Source organism: Nansenia antarctica, assembly GCF_963989245.1.
Source record: "Nansenia antarctica genome assembly, chromosome: 9".
NCBI lineage: Eukaryota > Metazoa > Chordata > Actinopteri > Argentiniformes > Microstomatidae > Nansenia > Nansenia antarctica.
Window position 1 is genome coordinate 44,922,466 of NC_137679.1, and position 18,027 is coordinate 44,940,492.

At 44.4% G+C, this 18,027-nt stretch overlaps 2 protein-coding genes across 6 annotated transcripts in view; one reads left to right on the top strand and one right to left on the bottom strand.

Moving 5' to 3' along the window:
• The first annotated feature begins 494 nt into the window (after window positions 1–494).
• Window positions 495–9,708, top strand: LOC308165269 (GTPase IMAP family member 9-like). 5 transcript variants are annotated; one of them, XM_080539420.1, is made up of 6 exons: window positions 495–541; window positions 1,045–1,206; window positions 6,536–7,198; window positions 7,324–7,434; window positions 7,908–9,175; window positions 9,313–9,708. In XM_080539420.1, the coding sequence occupies exons 2-5, from the start codon at window positions 1,167–1,169 to the stop codon at window positions 7,982–7,984; spliced, it is 891 nt and encodes a 296-aa protein (XP_080395546.1). In that variant the 5' UTR covers window positions 495–541; window positions 1,045–1,166; the 3' UTR covers window positions 7,985–9,175; window positions 9,313–9,708. The 5 variants fall into 5 exon arrangements, 4 of the variants coding, with proteins under 4 accessions (XP_080395546.1, XP_080395544.1, XP_080395545.1 ...); XM_080539418.1 differs by lacking the exon at window positions 7,908–9,175 and having other exon boundaries at window positions 1,045–1,523; XM_080539419.1 differs by having other exon boundaries at window positions 7,324–9,175.
• Window positions 9,709–11,896: 2,188 nt separating this feature from the next.
• LOC308165690 (gastrin-releasing peptide receptor-like) overlaps window positions 11,897–18,027 on the bottom strand; it is a gene marked incomplete at both ends in the record, with an annotated part of 14,520 nt that continues 8,389 nt past the window's right edge. Inside the window, one exon of the mRNA XM_080539841.1 lies at window positions 11,897–11,988. Within this exon, the coding sequence (XP_080395967.1) occupies window positions 11,897–11,988 (92 nt within the window). The remainder of the gene's footprint in view (window positions 11,989–18,027) is intronic.

Sequence of the window (18,027 nt, forward strand, 5' to 3'; positions counted from 1 at the left end):
TCACAGTCTACAGAGAGAGAGACTGGACACCACAGTCTACAGAGAGACTGGACATCACAGTCTACAGAGAGAGAGACTGGACATCACAGTCTACAGAGAGACTGGACACCACAGTCTACAGAGAGAGAGACTGGACATCACAGTCTACAGAGAGACTGGACACCACAGTCTACAGAGAGAGAGACTGGACATCACAGTCTACAGAGAGAGAGACTGGACATCACAGTCTACAGAGAGAGAGACTGGACACCACAGTCTACAGAGAGAGAGACTGGACACCACAGTCTACAGAGAGAGAGACTGGACATCACAGTCTACAGAGAGCCACCAGTCTGTCTGAGGCTCTAAGCTACAGTTGAGTCTCACAGATCTCTGCTGCCCCCTGCTGGAATATCCAGGTTCTGATCTCTGCTTCCCCCTGCTGGAATATCCAGGTTCTGCTTCAGTCAGGCTTTCAGTCCCTCCCCTCGTTGTTTGTCACTTTCACGTTGACATTGAACGTCTGTATTCGCTGTCGTCGATCTGCTGAACGTATAAAAAGGTATTTCTGCTGGTTTTGCTCAATAGTTATCTTATCAGAAAGTTGGATGTAGTTATTTTTTATGTTATGTAGTTTATTGTTTAGGGGTTAAAAGGTGCAGCTTTCACTTTATTTTCTGAGTTAGAAGACGAGTTTGAGTTTTCACGACGTCACCAAAGCCAATAATATCTCAGCTGAAAGGGTTTGGGTTGTTTGTATTCAGCCTACCTCCTGATCTGTGGTTTATAATACAAGAGATGTAGATCAGTCACACACTAAAGCGCTTTGAGTTGCATTTCATGTAGAAAGAAAGGCGCTATATAAATAAAGCTTTACTAGTTTAACCTGCAGCTTAGGACGCACAACATCACGAGAACACGACATCTGTATGTATTTATTTAAAAATAAAAAGTAAAAATAAAAATATATGCACTACAGCCTATGTGCCTGAATACAATAGTATGTACCACATGTAGGCCTGTATTCTATCTCTCATCTATATAATGATCTGTTGGCCGTGTCAGTTCGTGTGTGTGTGTTTTGGAGGCAGTCCAGCGCGGAGGCCTCGTCACCACCCAGCCAGAGGGCGGAGTGATCTCTGACGTCACCACCCAGCCAGAGGGCGGAGTGATCTCTGACGTCCTGAATGAGCCTCGATCCAACAATGGCCTCAGGTGATCATCCAGGTAACCTCCTCAGTCCTGACTCCTGACCCACTCCTGGACAAGTCATACCCCAGATAAACCTTTACACTTGCTAGTTGAGGGAACCAACTGTAATAATTCAATGTTAACCTGGTACCAGGCTGTACCAGGACCGACACCAGGTTGTGTTGTTGTGTTGTTGTGTTGTTGTTGTGTTGTTGTTGTTGTTGTTGTTGCATCATAACTGCACTTGAGATCTTCTGTTGACCGGAGAGAGTACCTGGGAGCTGAAGTACCAGGCTGTACCAGGATCTGTGCCCCGTGCTGGATGAAGCAGTTTCAACAACATAGAAATAATTGTAAATAATTTGTGGACAGTGTACACCGATAAGATGCAGGGAACATTTCCTGGATACACAGTGTACAGGGCCATATTCCACTAACGGTGGCTTAATATAGCGGCGCTATAATTAAATGCGGCGCTCAGGGACCTCGAGATTGGTATTCAAGCCTCAGGTGATTCCTCGAATGAGGATCAGCCTTGTGTCATCAGTGTTCACAGAAGACAGGCTTACAAATCTTCGATATGGGCGCGTGCACGCAGACATACGCAGCCCAGAAGAGTCGATCTGTCGAAATGAAGATACTCCACTCTGCAGGGGTACTACATTTGCGCAGCATTCCGAATTATTGATTTTTTATGAAGACGGAAAAATAAGATGTAAAATAGTGCAATACTGCCGCAATTAACAAGGCGAGGGAAATGGTTTGGCAAGAAATTGCTGACCGATTAAATGCGTAGGTCATACTAGCCCCAGTTATTGTTATATGTTCATATTTTAATAAATGAATATTTACTACTGTGGTGATATCAGCAGCAGGCTACAAACCGTCATATTGCCACAATGGCCTAGTGGTATCGACCGCTGCCTTAGGATTTATTCGTCATTTTATATCGGTGGTTCAAATCCCTCTTCAGGCGCACTTTTTACTGCATTTCGTTGTCTGAATCTAATCTAAAATCTCATCTAAAAAAGTATGTAGGCTATAAAATTATGGTGCAGGCTAATTTACAAGAACTGACACGATTACAATGGTGTTTGAAACCTTTGCATGAAATCTTCGGTTAAATGTAAAAAAATAAAATAATGAATGACTTAGTCAAGTCTCGAACCCGCAACCTTTGGAACTCGAGTCCGCAGCCTTAACCACTACGCCATCCAGACCGCTGTGATGACGGTAACGCAAGTTGAGACAATTACTTCTTTTTTTTTTTACACTCTTTTCTTTATTGATCTATCGTTTTATCTATCACACTTTCAAAATATCAAGTTATCTATCACACAATCAAACTATCTATCGATCGATCACACTTTCAAAATATCAAATTATCTATCTATCACACAGTCAAACTATCTAATCAAACTATCTAATCTATCTATCTCGTGTGAAGTGGGAACTAATATTTCCTAAAAGACACATGAGGAACTTTCGTTCAGGGTTTAGTTTCCGCCTGTGAGCCTTTTTTGACGCACGGATGACTATAGCCTGTGTTTTAGCCTGGTCGGGACCAGGCTAATTATATCTGACTCAGAAGGAGCTCAACCAAGCAGCGAATTATTTGAGCCACATTGATGGCACCGAACGCAAGCTAACATTTTCGAGGCTTAGAACTTTATCGAGGCTTAGAACTTTATCGAGCTTTGTGGAATATGGCCCAGGTGTACAGGGGCCCATTCCACTAAGAGAGATTATCTTCTAATTGGCGATAATTTCATCTTGCATTCGGTTCCATCAATGTGGCTCAAATAATTCGCTGCTTGGTTGCTATGCAACCAATCCTTCTGAGTAATTCTGGTCGCGAGCAGGTTTAGAGGTTGGTTTAGGTAATACATGCGTCAAAATTGTCTCACAGGCGGAAACTATATCCCGAACGACAGTTCCGTCAAGTGTCTTTTAGGCAATATTAGTTCCCACTTTTTACGAGATAGGTAGATATATAGTTTGACTGTGTGATAGATAGATCATTTAATATTTTGAAAGTGTGATCGATCGATAGATAGATAACTTATTTTGAAAGTGTGATAGATAGATCGATAGATAAATAAAAAAGTGTAAAAAAAATAAATAGGTATGTCTATCAACTTGCATTGCTGTTTTTACAGCGATGTGGCTGGCGCAGGGGTTAAGGCAGCCAGTTAGAGTTCCCAAGGTTGCGTGTTCGAGACTTGATTTAATTGAATGTTTTTTTTTTTTTACATTTAACCGAAGCCTTCATGCAAATCGATTTACAATATATATATATATTGTAACGATCCTGTCTGAGGCCCCGTTAACAGCTCCTCCAAGGGAGTTAACTCTCTTGGTCTAATGGTTAGCGCGGTCGTCGGTTATGCGGGAGATCGGGGTTCGATTCCCGCATGGGGTGAGTTACACTACCAAGTCTCCGTTCGCTACACTGGTGTCTGAAAGTTGGGATGGAAGGAAGGCCATCGGAGAGGCGTGTCCACGTGAGGGACTTGACATAGTGAAGCGTGAGGGCACGCTCTCCCGAACGGTGAGGATAGTGTAACGATCCTGTATGAGGCCCCGTTAACAGCTCCTCCAAGGGAGTTAACTCTCTTGGTCTAATGGTTAGCGCGGTCGTCGGTTATGCGGGAGATCGGGGTTCGATTCCCGCATGGGGCGAGTTACACTACCAAGTCTCCGTTCGCTACAATATATATATATCTGTCTAAGTGAATCATCTATCCATCAGTAATCATAAGAAAAAATAATTTATGCCAAATCCAGGGTCCAGTTAGAAGAACATGATTTACTACTCCAGGCTTCAAACACCATTGTAATCGTGTCAGTTATTGTAAATTAGCCTGCACCATCATTTTATAGCCTACATACTTTTTTAGATGAGATTTTAGATTAGATTCAGACAACGAAATGCAGTAAAAAGTGTGGCAGAAGAGGGATTTGAACCACCATCTTAAAATGACGAATAAATACTATGGCAGCGGTCAATACCACTTGGCCATTGTGACGATATGGTTGTATGTAGCCTGCTGCTGATATCACCACAGTAGTAAATATTCATTTATTAAAATATGAACATATAACAATAACTGGGGCTAGTATGACCTACGCATTTAATCAGTCAGCAATTTCTTGCCAAACCATTTCCCTCGCCTTGTTAATTGCGGCAGTATTACACTATTTTACATCTTATTTGTCGTCTTCATAAAGACCAATCTTCATTTCGACAGTTTGACTCTTCGGGGCTCTTTATGTCTGCGTGCATGCGCCCATATCGAGGGTTTCTAAGCCGGTGTTCTGTGAACACTCATGACACAAGCCTGATCCTCGTTCGAGGAATCACCTGAGGCTTAAATTCCAATCCCGAGTTGCCTGATCGCAGGATTTATTTTTAACGCCAATATACTAATCAGTCTGTTCCGAGAGAGAAATACACTATACAAATAAAACTTGATTTGATTTGTTTTGATTTGAATATTACCTTAAAATAAGTGTAATCATAAATCCCTGTCATGAACACGTTACCATGACAACCCTATGTAGTATACGACTACAGTGATACTAGTTACTTAATACACTTTGGCTTTATAAGTGTTTTTCTGTTCATGACAAAGATAGAAAACCCTGTTGTGTGAAATGTCAATTAAATGTATATAGATAGATAAGCATGTCCATGTATATAGATAGATAAGCATGTCCATGTATATAGATAGATAAGCATGTTCATGTATATAGATAGATAAGCATGTCCATGTATATAGATAGATAAGCATGTACAGTATATAGATAGATAAGCATGTCCATGTATATAGATAGATAAGCATGTCCATGTATATAGATAGATAAGCATGTCCATGTATATAGATAGATAAGCATGTACAGTATATAGATAGATAAGCATGTCCATGTATATAGATAGATAAGCATGTCCATGTATATAGATAGATAAGCATGTCCATGTATATAGATAGATAAGCATGTCCATTTATATAGATAGATAAGCATGTACAGTATATAGATAGATAAGCATGTCCATGTATATAGATAGATAAGCATGTCCATGTGTATAGATAGATAAGCATGTTCATGTATATAGATAGACAAGCATGTCCTTGTATATAGATAGATAAGCATGTCCATGTATATAGATAGATAAGCATGTCCATGTATATAGATAGATAAGCATGTCCATGTATATAGATAGATAAGCATGTCCATGTATATAGATAGATAAGCATATCCATGTGTATAGATGGATAAGCATGTCCATGTATATAGATAGATAAGCATGTTCATGTATATAGATAGATAAGCATGTCCTTGTATATAGATAGATAAGCATGTCCATGTATATAGATAGATAAGCATGTCCATGTATATAGATAGATAAGCATGTTCATGTATATAGATAGATAAGCATGTCCATGTATATAGATAGATAAGCATGTCCATGTATATAGATAGATAAGCATGTCCATGTATATAGATAGATAAGCATGTCCATGTATATAGATAGATAAGCATATCCATGTGTATAGATAGATAAGCATGTCCATGTATATAGATAGATAAGCATGTCCATGTATATAGATAGATAAGCATGTCCATGTATATAGATAGATAAGCATGTCCATGTATATAGATGGATAAGCATGTCCATGTGTATAGATAGATAAGCATGTCCATGTATATAGATAGATAAGCATGTCCATGTATATAGATAGATAAGCATGTCCATGTATATAGATAGATAAGCATGTCCATGTATATAGATAGATAAGCATATCCATGTGTATAGATAGATAAGCATGTCCATGTATATAGATAGATAAGCATGTCCATGTATATAGATAGATAAGCATGTCCATGTATATAGATAGATAAGCATGTCCATGTATATAGATAGATAAGCATGTCCATGTATATAGATAGATAAGCATGTCCATGTATATAGATAGATAAGCATGTCCAGTGGCGGCTGGCCGATAGAGGGCGCTGGGGCGCCGCCCGCACCTTCACTTCCTAGTTCCCCACCTTCACTTCCTAGTTGCGAAGCATGTCCATGTATATACTGTAGATAGATAAGCATGTCCATTTCAACATTTCAAGAGATTTAACCATCAGTATGTGGTTATGGGTGTTCAGTCAGGTACACAAACACAATGTTTGATATGAACACACACACACACACACCGTTGTTGTGAGCTGGGGAGAATAAACTGACTTCTTTCTTCTCTCTCTCTCTCTCTCTCTCTCTCTCTCTCTCTCTCTCTCTCTCTCTCTCTCTCTCTCTCTCTCTCTCTCTCTCTCTCTCTCTCTCTCTCTCTCTCTCTCTCTCTGCCAGGTGACTCCCTCCATCTCTCAGAGCTGAGGATCGTGCTGCTGGGGTCCAGGGTTGCAGGGAAGAGTTCATCAGGAAACACCATCCTGGGCAGAGAGGAGTTTGACCTGAGGAGAACTGCTCAGTGTGTGAAGAGACAGGGAGAAGTAGCAGGGAGGCAGGTCACTGTGGTCGACACTCCAGGCTGGTTGAGTAATGTCCCTGTAGAGCTGACTCCTGAGCTGGTTAAACAGGAGATTGTAAGCAGTGTGTCTCTGTGTCCTCCAGGACCTCACACTCTCCTCCTGGTCATAGGGGTGGTTCTTTCATTCACTGAGGTAATGAGAAGTTCAGTAGAGGAACACCTGAGACTTCTCAGTGAGGGAGTGTGGAGTCACACTATAGTGCTGTTCACCTGTGGGGACTGTCTGGGAGACCCAACCATTGAGCAGCTCATTGAGAGTGAAGGGAAGGCCCTCCAGTGCCTTGTTGAGAAATGTGGGAACAGGTATCATGTCCTCAACAATAGGAACAGGGGTGATGGCACTCAGGTCACAGAGCTGCTGGAGAAGATAGAGGAGATGGTGGCAGTGAACAGTGGAGATGTGTTTTATCCTGAGAGTCAGGTGGGGGGTCAACCTTCACTGGCACCAAGAGGAGCTAAAAGCATGGAGCCTCCTCTAAACAGTGAGTATGGTTCTCTGACTCACATATACAGTACATGACATACTGTAGTGATTCCAGTGTGACAGCAAAGCCTCTGATCTGTTGTTGTTGTTGTTGTTGTTGTTGTTGTTGTTGTTGTGTTACAGTGAGTGGAGGCAGCAGACCAGATGCTGGTTATGGTTCTGAGCTGGTATCTAAGGGTGGATCAGTGACTGAGTCAGCAAGAGGAGCTAGGAGCATGGAGCCTCCTCTAAGCTGTGAGTATGGTTCTCTGACTTGTCTTAACATGCCCTATTATTTAACAGAACTGGTCCTTGCGTCTGTGTCGTTCTCTAGCCTGGGTTTCCCCGTCCTGTACTAGGGGTTGCCACAAAGAATAATGGTTATCAATAGCAGACAGCAACAATAGTAACAGCAACAGTTGTCTATTGTAAACCGCACATCGTACAAACATTTGATCTGAATTTTGTCTAAGTTGACATCTCCCTACCATCACACACACACACACACACACACACACACCTGATGTACTGTAGTGCTTCCAGTGTGCCAGCAAAGCTTTCCGAGAATCTGATCTGTTGTTGTTGTTGTTGTTGTTGTGTTACAGTGAGTAACACAACAGCTTATGTGCCTGAATACAATATTATGTACCACATGTAGGCCTATATTCTATCTCTCATCTATAGTATGATCTTTTAGCCGTGTCAGTTCGTGTGTGTGTGTTTTGTAGGCAGTCCAGCGCGATCATTCTATGGATCAGAGCAGGGGGCCATTCCACTAAAGGTGGATCAGTATAGCGGCGATTGAAATAAATGCGGCGATCAGGCAACTCGAGATTGGAATTCAAGCCTCAGGTGATTCCTCGAACGAGGATCAGCCTTGTGTCATCAGTGTTCACAGAAGACAGGCTTACAAATCTTCGATATGGGTGCGTGCACGCAGACATAAAGAGCCCAGAAGAGTCGATCTGTCGAAATGAAGATACTCCACTCTGCAGGGGTACTACATTTGCGCAGCATTCCCGAATTATTGATCTTTATGAAGACGGAAAAATAAGATGTAAAATAGTGCAATACTGCCGCAATTAACAAGGCGAGGGAAATGGTTTGGCAAGACATTGCTGACCGATTAAATGCGTAGGTCATACTAGCCCCAGTTATTGTTATATGTTCATATTTTTATAAATGAATATTACTACTGTGGTGATATCAGCAGCAGGCTACAAACCGTCATATCGCCACAATGGCCTAGTGGTATCGACCGCTGCCACAGGATTTATTTATAATTTTTAGACGTGGTTCGAATCCCTCTTCAGACGCACTTTTTACTGCATTTCGTTGTCTGAATCTAATCTAAAATCTCATCTAAAAAAGTATGTAGGCTATAAAATTATGGTGCAGGCTAATTTACAAGAACTGACACGATTACAATGGTGTTTGAAGCCTTTGCATGAAGGCTTCGGTTAAATGTACTTGTGACTTAGTCAAGTCTCGAACTCGCAACCTTTGGGACTCCAGCCGGCTGCCTTAACCACTGCGCCAACCAGACAGCTGTGATAACAGCAATGCAAGTTGATAGACATACCTATTCATTTTATTTTATTTTTTACACTTTTTAATTTATGTATCCATCTATCTATCTATCACACTTTCAAAATATCTAGTTATCTATCACACAATCAAACTATCTATCGATCGATCACACTTTCAAATTATCAAATTATCTATCTATCACACAGTCAAACTATCTAATCTGTGAAGTGGGAACAAATATTTCGCGACCAGGCTAATTATATCTGACTCAGAAGGAGCTCAACCAAGCAGCGAATTATTTGAGCCACATTGATGGAACCGAACGCAAGTTAACATTATCGAGGCTAAGAACTTTATCGAGGCTTAGAACTTTATTGAGCTTCGTGGAATAGCCCCCTGGTATCTAAGGGTGGATCAGTGACTGAGTCAGCAAGAGGAGCTAGGAGCATGGAGCCTCCTCTAAGCTGTGAGTATGGTTCTCTGACTCACATATACAGTACATGTACTGTATGATATACTGTAGTGATTCCAGTGTGACAGCAAAGCCTCTGATCTGTTGTTGTTGTTGTTGTTGTTGTTGTTGTTGTTGTTGTTGTGTTACAGTGAGTGGAGGCAGCAGAGCAGAGACAGGGTATGATTCTGAGCTGGTATCTGAGGTTGGATCAGTGACTGAGTCACTGTTGAAGCCTGAGAGAGAGGATTCAAAGAGTCAATGTCGACTCTGCTGAGAGGTGTGGATGGGGCTGACTCCCTCCTGCTGAGAGGTGTGGGTGGGGCTGACTCCCTCCTGCTGAGAGGTGTGGATGGGGCTGACTCCCTCCTGCTGAGGTGTGGATGGGGCTGACTCCCTCCTGCTGAGAGGTGTGGATGGGGCTGACTCCCCCCTGCTGAGAGGTGTGGGTGGGGCTGACTGAGAGGTGTGGATGGGGCTGACTCCCTCCTGCTGAGAGGTGTGGATGGGGCTGACTCCCTCCTGCTGAGAGCTGTGGGTGGGGCTGACTCCCTCCTGCTGAGAGGTGTGGGTGGGGCTGACTGAGAGGTGTGGGTGGGGCTGACTCCCCCCTGCTGAGAGGTGTGGGTGGGGCTGACTGAGAGGTGTGGGTGGGGCTGACTCCCTCCTGCTGAGAGGTGTGGATGGGGCTGACTCCCTCCTGCTGAGAGGTGTGGGTGGGGCTGACTCCCTCCTGCTGAGAGGTGTGGATGGGGCTGACTCCCTCCTGCTGAGAGGTGTGGGTGGGGCTGACTCCCCCCTGCTGAGAGGTGTGGGTGGGGCTGACTGAGAGGTGTGGATGGGGCTGACTCCTGGTCCTGGGTCCCCCTCTGAGCCTGGTTCCTCTCAAGGTTTCTTCAAGGTTTCTTCCCACCGGGGAGTTTTCCCTCTAAGGTTCCCTCTATTGTTTCTGTTGTTAAACATAACCTGTTTAGAAGAGTGGCAGGTGGTCTAGGTGTAACTCTGTCTAACTGTGACATAACCTGTTTAGAAGAGTGGCAGGTGGTCTAGGTGTAGCTCTGTCTAACTGTGACATAACCTGTTTAGAAGAGTGGTAGGTGGTCTAGGTGTAACTCTGTCTAACTGTGACATAACCTGTTTAGAAGAGTGGTAGGTGGTCTAGGTGTAGCTCTGTCTAACTGTGACATAACCTGTTTAGAAGAGTGGTAGGTGGCCTAGGTGTAGCTCTGTCTAACTGTGACATAACCTGTTTAGAAGAGTGGCAGGTGGTCTAGGTGCAGCCCTGCTTTCTGTGGTAAATAATTGTATATTGCTTGATGTCTCAATGTGATCTTTATATGACCATTATATACAACCTGTGCTAACATTTGAAACCTTTGAAATGCTTTATGGAGCATATTTGTTTTTAGTTTTCTTCTGTGTTTTGGGATCATTTATGTTGATACAGTACATCATTCAGGTCATATAGCTGAGGTTGTTCTGAACAACGGGATACCAAGCATTGGCATGGAGGACATGTTTTAATGTGGTATATAAAAGCAAAGTCGAAAGTCTACAGAAACAGCTAAACGGTTAACATCCTGGCTTTGACTGCAACTGTAACCGTTTTCATACATCTTCATCATAATTGCAAATTATTAGTTATATTACCCCTTATGGTATGAAATTATGTTTGATGTTTTATGTATTATGATGATATTTGTTTATTTCATAATTTGTATCTACTTTGTGTTCTACTTTGGTTTACAACCCTAGCTACTGTACTGGACCTAGTCTGGTTGTACTTTTGTGCTAGCTATAATTCCCATGTCTATATAATTTCCATATGTACCAATACCAATATTAACCATATCCTGATAAAATATTTTTATTAAAATCTGCTCATTAAAAATATGTTCATGACTGTTTGCTTCATTAATTTGTTAGTGTTCTCAAAACTGAAATGAAAAGTTGTTAAACCAGTCATGCCTGGCACACACATAAAGATAATCTGGCCGATTTTGGCCCGATTTCCCCCCTTCCTTCCTTACGACCAAGGACAGCAAACGCCAGATTATGGGATGGCTCTAAAGATTATCCTACAAGATTATCCTGTGGTGTGAGGTGTGTTAAGAGTCAATTTCTCCCGACAATCTGCTCGGAAAATGGTTGGGCCGACGATCGTAAATATTAAACATGTTCAATATTTACGATCAAAAGTCCTCTTGTGAGTGGGCAAAACTGACAACTCCTGAGTCGGATTGTGACGTGGAATGGAATGTAGCCAATCAAGAAGCGAGCTGACTTCTTCGAACTGACTTTCGTTCTTCTGCACTTTATTTGCCCTGTCGCACATGGCTGCCTCGTACAGGTCAGTCAGGGTACTACGTTAGATCACGTTTCATCACGCGAGATTTCTAGCTTGGGGGACGAGACTCTAGAGTCTAGACTGTCGTAGGACTGATCTTTGTGCTGTATTGGGAATATCTGAGCACACCACATTTTTTTATCTTCATGTGTGGGGTCTCTCTCAGATAAAACATCTGTTAAGATGTTGTATTGGCCTTGTGCTCTTTCTTATTTCTCTTTCTCTTTCTTATTTTCTCTCATTGTGTTTTCTCCTCTTTAGTTTTTCATGTTGTAGTTTGGTTGTTCTGTAGCCTGACATTCCTGTAGTTAAAGAGTGACTTTATTTATGATTCAACAAACTTGCCTCCCGTCTCCTCTGTTCTGCACCTGGGTCCACACCTTAGTAGCTCATCCCAGGTGGGCTGGTGAGGGGGGCGGAGGTGTCGTCCTGGGGGGTTGAACCTCCTCAAGACCACCGTCTTCACCAGGGGGCCACACATCTGCAGGAGGGGGGGGGGCAGTGTTAGAATAGAGTGGTGTCCCCGCGGTGGCGCAGCGGTCTAAGCATTAGCCTCTAGTGCAAGCTGCCCACCGGGGACTGGGATCGAATCCCGGTCTCGCCAGACCCGGATATGGCCGGGGCTCACAGGGAGCGGCATATTGAGCGGCCGCTCCCGAGGGGGGTATAGGACTATTTCCGGACAAGGATCCGTCGCGCAACACCGCCCCCTGGGTGCCGGAATAACGGTGTCGGGCTCGAGAAGCCAGACAGCTAGCCTGCCTGGCTATCTCCTCTGGGGCTGCCGGCCACGGGGTCGTGCGGCGGATCCTACGCAATAGGCAGGGGATAATTGGATAATAGGTTGGGTACAATTGGATACTAAATTGGGTGAAAAAGGGATAAAATCAGAAGGGAAAAAAAAGAATAGAGTGGTGCTTTCAGTTCTTCCTGAATGGAAATGTGTTCCTACCTGTCTGTCTGTGTTCCTGTCTGTCTGTCCCTACCTGTCTGTCTGTGTTCCTGTCTGTCTGTGTTCCTGTCTGTCTGTGTTCCTGTCTGTCTGTTCCTACCTGTCTGTCTGTGTTCCTGTCTGTCTGTCTGTTCCTACCTACCTGTCTGTCTGTGTTCCTGTCTGTCTGTCCCTACCTGTCTGTCTGTGTTCCTGTCTGTCTGTCCCTACCTGTCTGTCTGTGTTCCTGTCTGTCTGTGTTCCTGTCTGTCTGTCCCTACCTGTCTGTCTGTGTTCCTGTCTGTCTGTCTGTTCCTACCTGTCTGTCTGTGTTCCTGTCTGTCTGTTCCTACCTGTCTGTCTGTGTTCCTGTCTGTCTGTTCCTACCTGTCTGTCTGTGTTCCTGTCTGTCTGTGTTCCTACCTGTCTGTCTGTGTTCCTCTCTGTCTGTTCCTACCTGTCTGTCTGTGTTCCTGTCTGTCTGTTCCTACCTGTCTGTCTGTGTTCCTGTCTGTCTGTGTTCCTGTCTGTCTGTGTTCCTGTCTGTCTGTCCCTACCTGTCTGTCTGTGTTCCTGTCTGTCTGTCTGTTCCTACCTACCTGTCTGTCTGTGTTCCTGTCTGTCTGTATGTTCCTACCTACCTGTCTGTCTGTGTTCCTGTCTGTCTGTTCCTACCTGTCTGTCTGTGTTCCTGTCTGTCTGTTCCTACCTGTCTGTCTGTGTTCCTGTCTGTCTGTTCCTACCTGTCTGTCTGTGTTCCTGTCTGTCTGTTCCTACCTGTCTGTCTGTGTTCCTGTCTGTCTGTTCCTACCTGTCTGTCTGTGTTCCTGTCTGTCTGTTCCTACCTGTCTGTCTGTGTTCCTGTCTGTCTGTTCCTACCTGTCTGTCTGTGTTCCTGTCTGTCTGTTCCTACCTGTCTGTCTGTGTTCCTGTCTGTCTGTTCCTACCTGTCTGTCTGTGTTCCTGTCTGTCTGTTCCTACCTGTCTGTCTGTGTTCCTCTCTGTCTGTTCCTACCTGTCTGTCTGTGTTCCTGTCTGTCTGTCTGTTCCTACCTGTCTGTCTGTGTTCCTGTCTGTCTGTTCCTACCTGTCTGTCTGTGTTCCTGTCTGTCTGTGTTCCTCTCTGTCTGTTCCTACCTGTCTGTCTGTGTTCCTGTCTGTCTGTTCCTACCTGTCTGTCTGTGTTCCTGTCTGTCTGTTCCTACCTGTCTGTCTGTGTTCCTGTCTGTCTGTTCCTACCTGTCTGTCTGTGTTCCTGTCTGTCTGTCTGTTCCTACCTACCTGTCTGTCTGTGTTCCTGTCTGTCTGTGTTCCTGTCTGTCTGTTCCTACCTACCTGTCTGTCTGTGTTCCTGTCTGTCTGTTCCTACCTGTCTGTCTGTGTTCCTGTCTGTCTGTTCCTACCTGTCTGTCTGTGTTCCTGTCTGTCTGTGTTCCTGTCTGTCTGTGTTCCTGTCTGTCTGTTCCTACCTGTCTGTCTGTGTTCCTGTCTGTCTGTTCCTACCTGTCTGTCTGTGTTCCTGTCTGTCTGTTCCTACCTGTCTGTCTGTGTTCCTGTCTGTCTGTTCCTACCTGTCTGTCTGTGTTCCTGTCTGTCTGTCTGTTCCTACCTACCTGTCTGTCTGTGTTCATGTCTGTCTGTTCCTACCTACCTGTCTGTCTGTGTTCCTGTCTGTCTGTGTTCCTGTCTGTCTGTCTGTTCCTACCTACCTGTCTGTCTGTGTTCCTGTCTGTCTGTTCCTACCTACCTGTCTGTCTGTGTTCCTGTCTGTCTGTTCCTACCTGTCTGTCTGTGTTCCTGTCTGTCTGTTCCTACCTGTCTGTGTTCCTGTCTGTCTGTGTTCCTGTCTGTCTGTTCCTATCTGTCTGTCTGTGTTCCTGTCTGTCTGTTCCTACCTGTCTGTCTGTTCCTACCTGTCTGTCTGTGTTCCTGTCTGTCTGTTCCTATCTGTCTGTCTGTGTTCCTGTCTGTCTGTTCCTACCTGTCTGTTTCCACCTGTCTGTCTGTGTTCCCGTCTGTCTGTGTTCCTGTCTGTCTGTTCCTACCTGTCTGTCTGTGTTCCTGTCTGTCTGTTCCTATCTGTCTGTCTGTGTTCCTGTCTGTCTGTTCCTACCTGTCTGTTTCTACCTGTCTGTCTGTGTTCCCGTCTGTCTGTGTTCCTGTCTGTCTGTTCCTACCTGTCTGTCTGTGTTCCTGTCTGTCTGTTCCTATCTGTCTGTCTGTCTTCCTGTCTGTCTGTTCCTACCTGTCTGTCTGTGTTCCCGTCTGTCTGTGTTCCTGTCTGTCTGTTCCTACCTGTCTGTCTGTGTTCCCGTCTGTCTGTGTTCCTGTCTGTCTGTGTTCCTGTCTGTTCCTACCTGTCTGTCTGTCTGTGTTCCTGTCTGTCTGTGTTCCTGTCTGTCTGTCTGTTCCTACCTGTCTGTCTGTGTTCCTGTCTGTCTGATCCTACCTGTCTGTCACTGAGAGCTCAATTAGAGCCCCTCCTGTCACACTGTCACTTGGTGTCACCCCCCCTAAATGGTAAATGGACTGACTTATATAGACTGACTTATATAGACTGACTTATATAGATGACTTATATAGACTGACTTATATTGATGACTTATATATGTTACGGTACATGTGGGAATACGGTACATGTGGGAAAACTAGGGTTAGGGTTAGGTGCTAGGGTGCTACGGTTAAGGTTAGGGGGTAGGGTTAGGGTTAGACATGCCAGCATGTACCAAGTCGACGTAGCACCTAACCCTAACCCTAGTTTTCCCACATGTACCGTATTCCCACATGTACCGTAACATATAGACTGACTTATATAGATGACTTATATAGACTGACTTATATAGATTACATATATAGACTGACTTATATAGATTACATATATAGACTGACTTATATACTGTAGATGACTTATATAGACTGACTTATATAGATGACTTATATAGACTGACTTATATAGATGACTTGTATAGACTGACTTATATAGATGACTTATACAGACTGACTTATATAGATGACTTATACAGACTGACTTATATAGCCCCTTATTCCAAAGCGCTTTACAACAGCCTCTCATTCACACATGAATGGCGGTAAGCTGCCATGCAAGGTGCCGGCCCGTGCCTTGGGGATCAGTGTCTTCCCCAAGCACACCTAGACACGTGGCCAGCCAGGGTTCGAACCGCCGATCTGCCGACTCTGCAATCATTGGACGCCAGCTCTACCTACTGCGCCACAACCGCCCTCCTACGCGCACGCACAGAGACACTCTTCTCCCCCCCCCCCCCCCCCCCCGTGTAAGAACTGTGTAAATATTATGTACAGAGATCAGCATGGTGCCAATAGTGCAGATACGTATTGACAGTCTTTATGGTGGTGTTCCATTAGACGTCCTTTTACTGTCACAGCAGCTCTCACATCTGGTTGCTGTGTTTGCACATTGTTGTTCTTCACCCAGCAGATATGGCAGTTTGGTCATTTGGCATGTTTTCAAAATCTTTTTGTGTGTTTGTAATCTGTGGGGACTCATGTGTGATGTGTCTCTGATGTCTTTGTACAGTTGGCAGGCCTCTCAGTTGGTCTCTCTCTCTGTCTCTCTCTCTCTCTCTGTCTCTGTCTCTGTCTCTGTCTCTGTCTCTGTCTCTGTCTCTGTCTCTCTCTCTCTCTCTCTCTCTCTCTCTCTCTCTCTCTCTCTCTCTCTCTCTCTCTCTCTCTCTCTCTCTCTCTTCTCTCTCTCTCTCTCTCTCTCTCTCTCTCTCTCTCTCTCTCTCTCTCTCTCTCTCTCTCTCTCTCTCTCTCTCTCTCTCTCTCTCTCTCTCTCTCTCTCTCTCTCTCTTCCCAGACAGCACAACACATGTTTCTGTCCTGAATGCACCAGTGTTTCCCCTACGATTGCCTTGGGAGGGCGGCCCGCCTCCCCAACGGGACCCGCCGCCCCCCCAACGGGACCCACCGCCCCCCCAAGAAAAATGAATTATTCCGGATTATTCCCAAACATCTGACAAGCAGGCAAAAATATTTTACCCAGGGGTAACGTTAGTCCACCAGTAGTCTCGCATAGCCAGACCTATCTCCACACTTCGCTCTGTGCCAGCGCTGGAGAATATTTAAAAAATGTGCGTGAGTGTGTGCGCGCGAGAGAGTTTTTGCAGAGATGTCTGCAGATGAAAGTAAGCAAGTTGAAACGTTAGCAAATATTATTGCTGAGTGTTCTGACAGAGAAAGTTGGTTCAAATTGGTCGTTATTATTGTGACTAGAAAGTGTCTGACTATAATTCCATGGTGTGAATAGTGTCAAAGAACTAGCAAGCTAGCTAGCTCAGAGGTGATGAGATGAGCTAGTCTGCTGCACACTTGCCAGCTAAAGAGCTAACTGGATGCACTTTATTATTTTACTTAAAATAGATATACAATCTTTCATATTCTGCTAGAATTGGGCTTCATGGTAATACCATAATGGTATATTTACAGTACATGGACAGTGGATTGAAGCATTGGAACAAACCCTCACTCATTGGAAATGTCTGTTTTTTATAGTTGGACATACAATTTTTTTTCAGGTGAGAGAGTAAGGTCAACATGGCATTATCTGACTGCATTGCCCACAGCAATCCAATATTCAATTAGAATGATGTTATACATTTATATGGATCCATTTATACCTCTTATTAGATTATAAATACTCTGGTTGTTAGGTTTGCCTTTTGGCTGACAGCATTAATTGTCCATAGAAGTTCAGGTCAGGTGTCATTAATAATAACAGCAGAGGTGGGAGTAAGTCACATGTGCAAGTCCCAGGTTACTGTGGTGAGAAGTCAAGCAAGTCACAAGTCATATGAAATTCTGATGACCTACCTACCCCAGTTTCCACATTTAAATCAGTTAAGAGACATTGGCTATGATGAAAAGTTTATTTTTATTTTTCCATCATTCATGTGGCAAATAACAAGCCTCCTAAATGAACAACAAGAGTATTGTAGTGTGATTGCCTAGGGAAGCTCACCCTAATTAGTAATCGGCTGCACCTGTAGCCTTGCCTGTGAACTCTGCCAGAGACTCTGCAGGACATTTAAGTCAGAGCCGGGAGACAGGCGAGGAGGACGGGAGACAGGCGAGGAGAACGGGTGCGCTGCGGTCTGGGTGTCTCACACCCACGTTACAGGACTCACACTCATCCTGGGGGGGGGCGTGTTCGTGTACCAGTTAGGGGCACCGGCACAGAAGAGCCTTTTTTGGGGGGCTTTACGCGTGTGCTCTAACGTGTGACTTTAAGCGTGTGCTCTAACGTGTGACTTTAAGCGTGTGCTTAAACAAGCCCCTCTGCTGCAGTGTAGTGGAGCTCCAGACAAGCCCCCCTCTCCACAGGGGACCAGACCTTGGCTGTGGGGAGGTACCTCAGGTACTGAAGACTGGTTTGCGACTCGAGTCAAGTCATGTGACTCGAGTCCCCCATCTCTGAATAATAGTAATATATTAATAAACATTCATCATTCAGCCCAGTCCATTTCCTTTGTGTGTGTGTGTGTGTGTGTGTAACCAGCAGACCCCTTGGACCCCTTATCAAACCCCATTGGAGGAGCAGGTCTGAGGTCC

What these genes read in the sequence shown, in the direction of transcription:
- LOC308165269 (XM_080539417.1), top strand. Translation starts at nt 1,167, where the DNA reads ATGAGCCTCGATCCAACAATGGCCTCAGGTGATCATCCAG. An exon ending in CATGGAGCCTCCTCTAAACA is followed by an intron (nt 7,199 to 7,323) that starts GTGAGTATGGTT and finishes GTTGTGTTACAG; the next exon opens with TGAGTGGAGGCAGCAGACCA. An exon ending in CATGGAGCCTCCTCTAAGCT is followed by an intron (nt 7,435 to 9,312) that starts GTGAGTATGGTT and finishes GTTGTGTTACAG; the next exon opens with TGAGTGGAGGCAGCAGAGCA.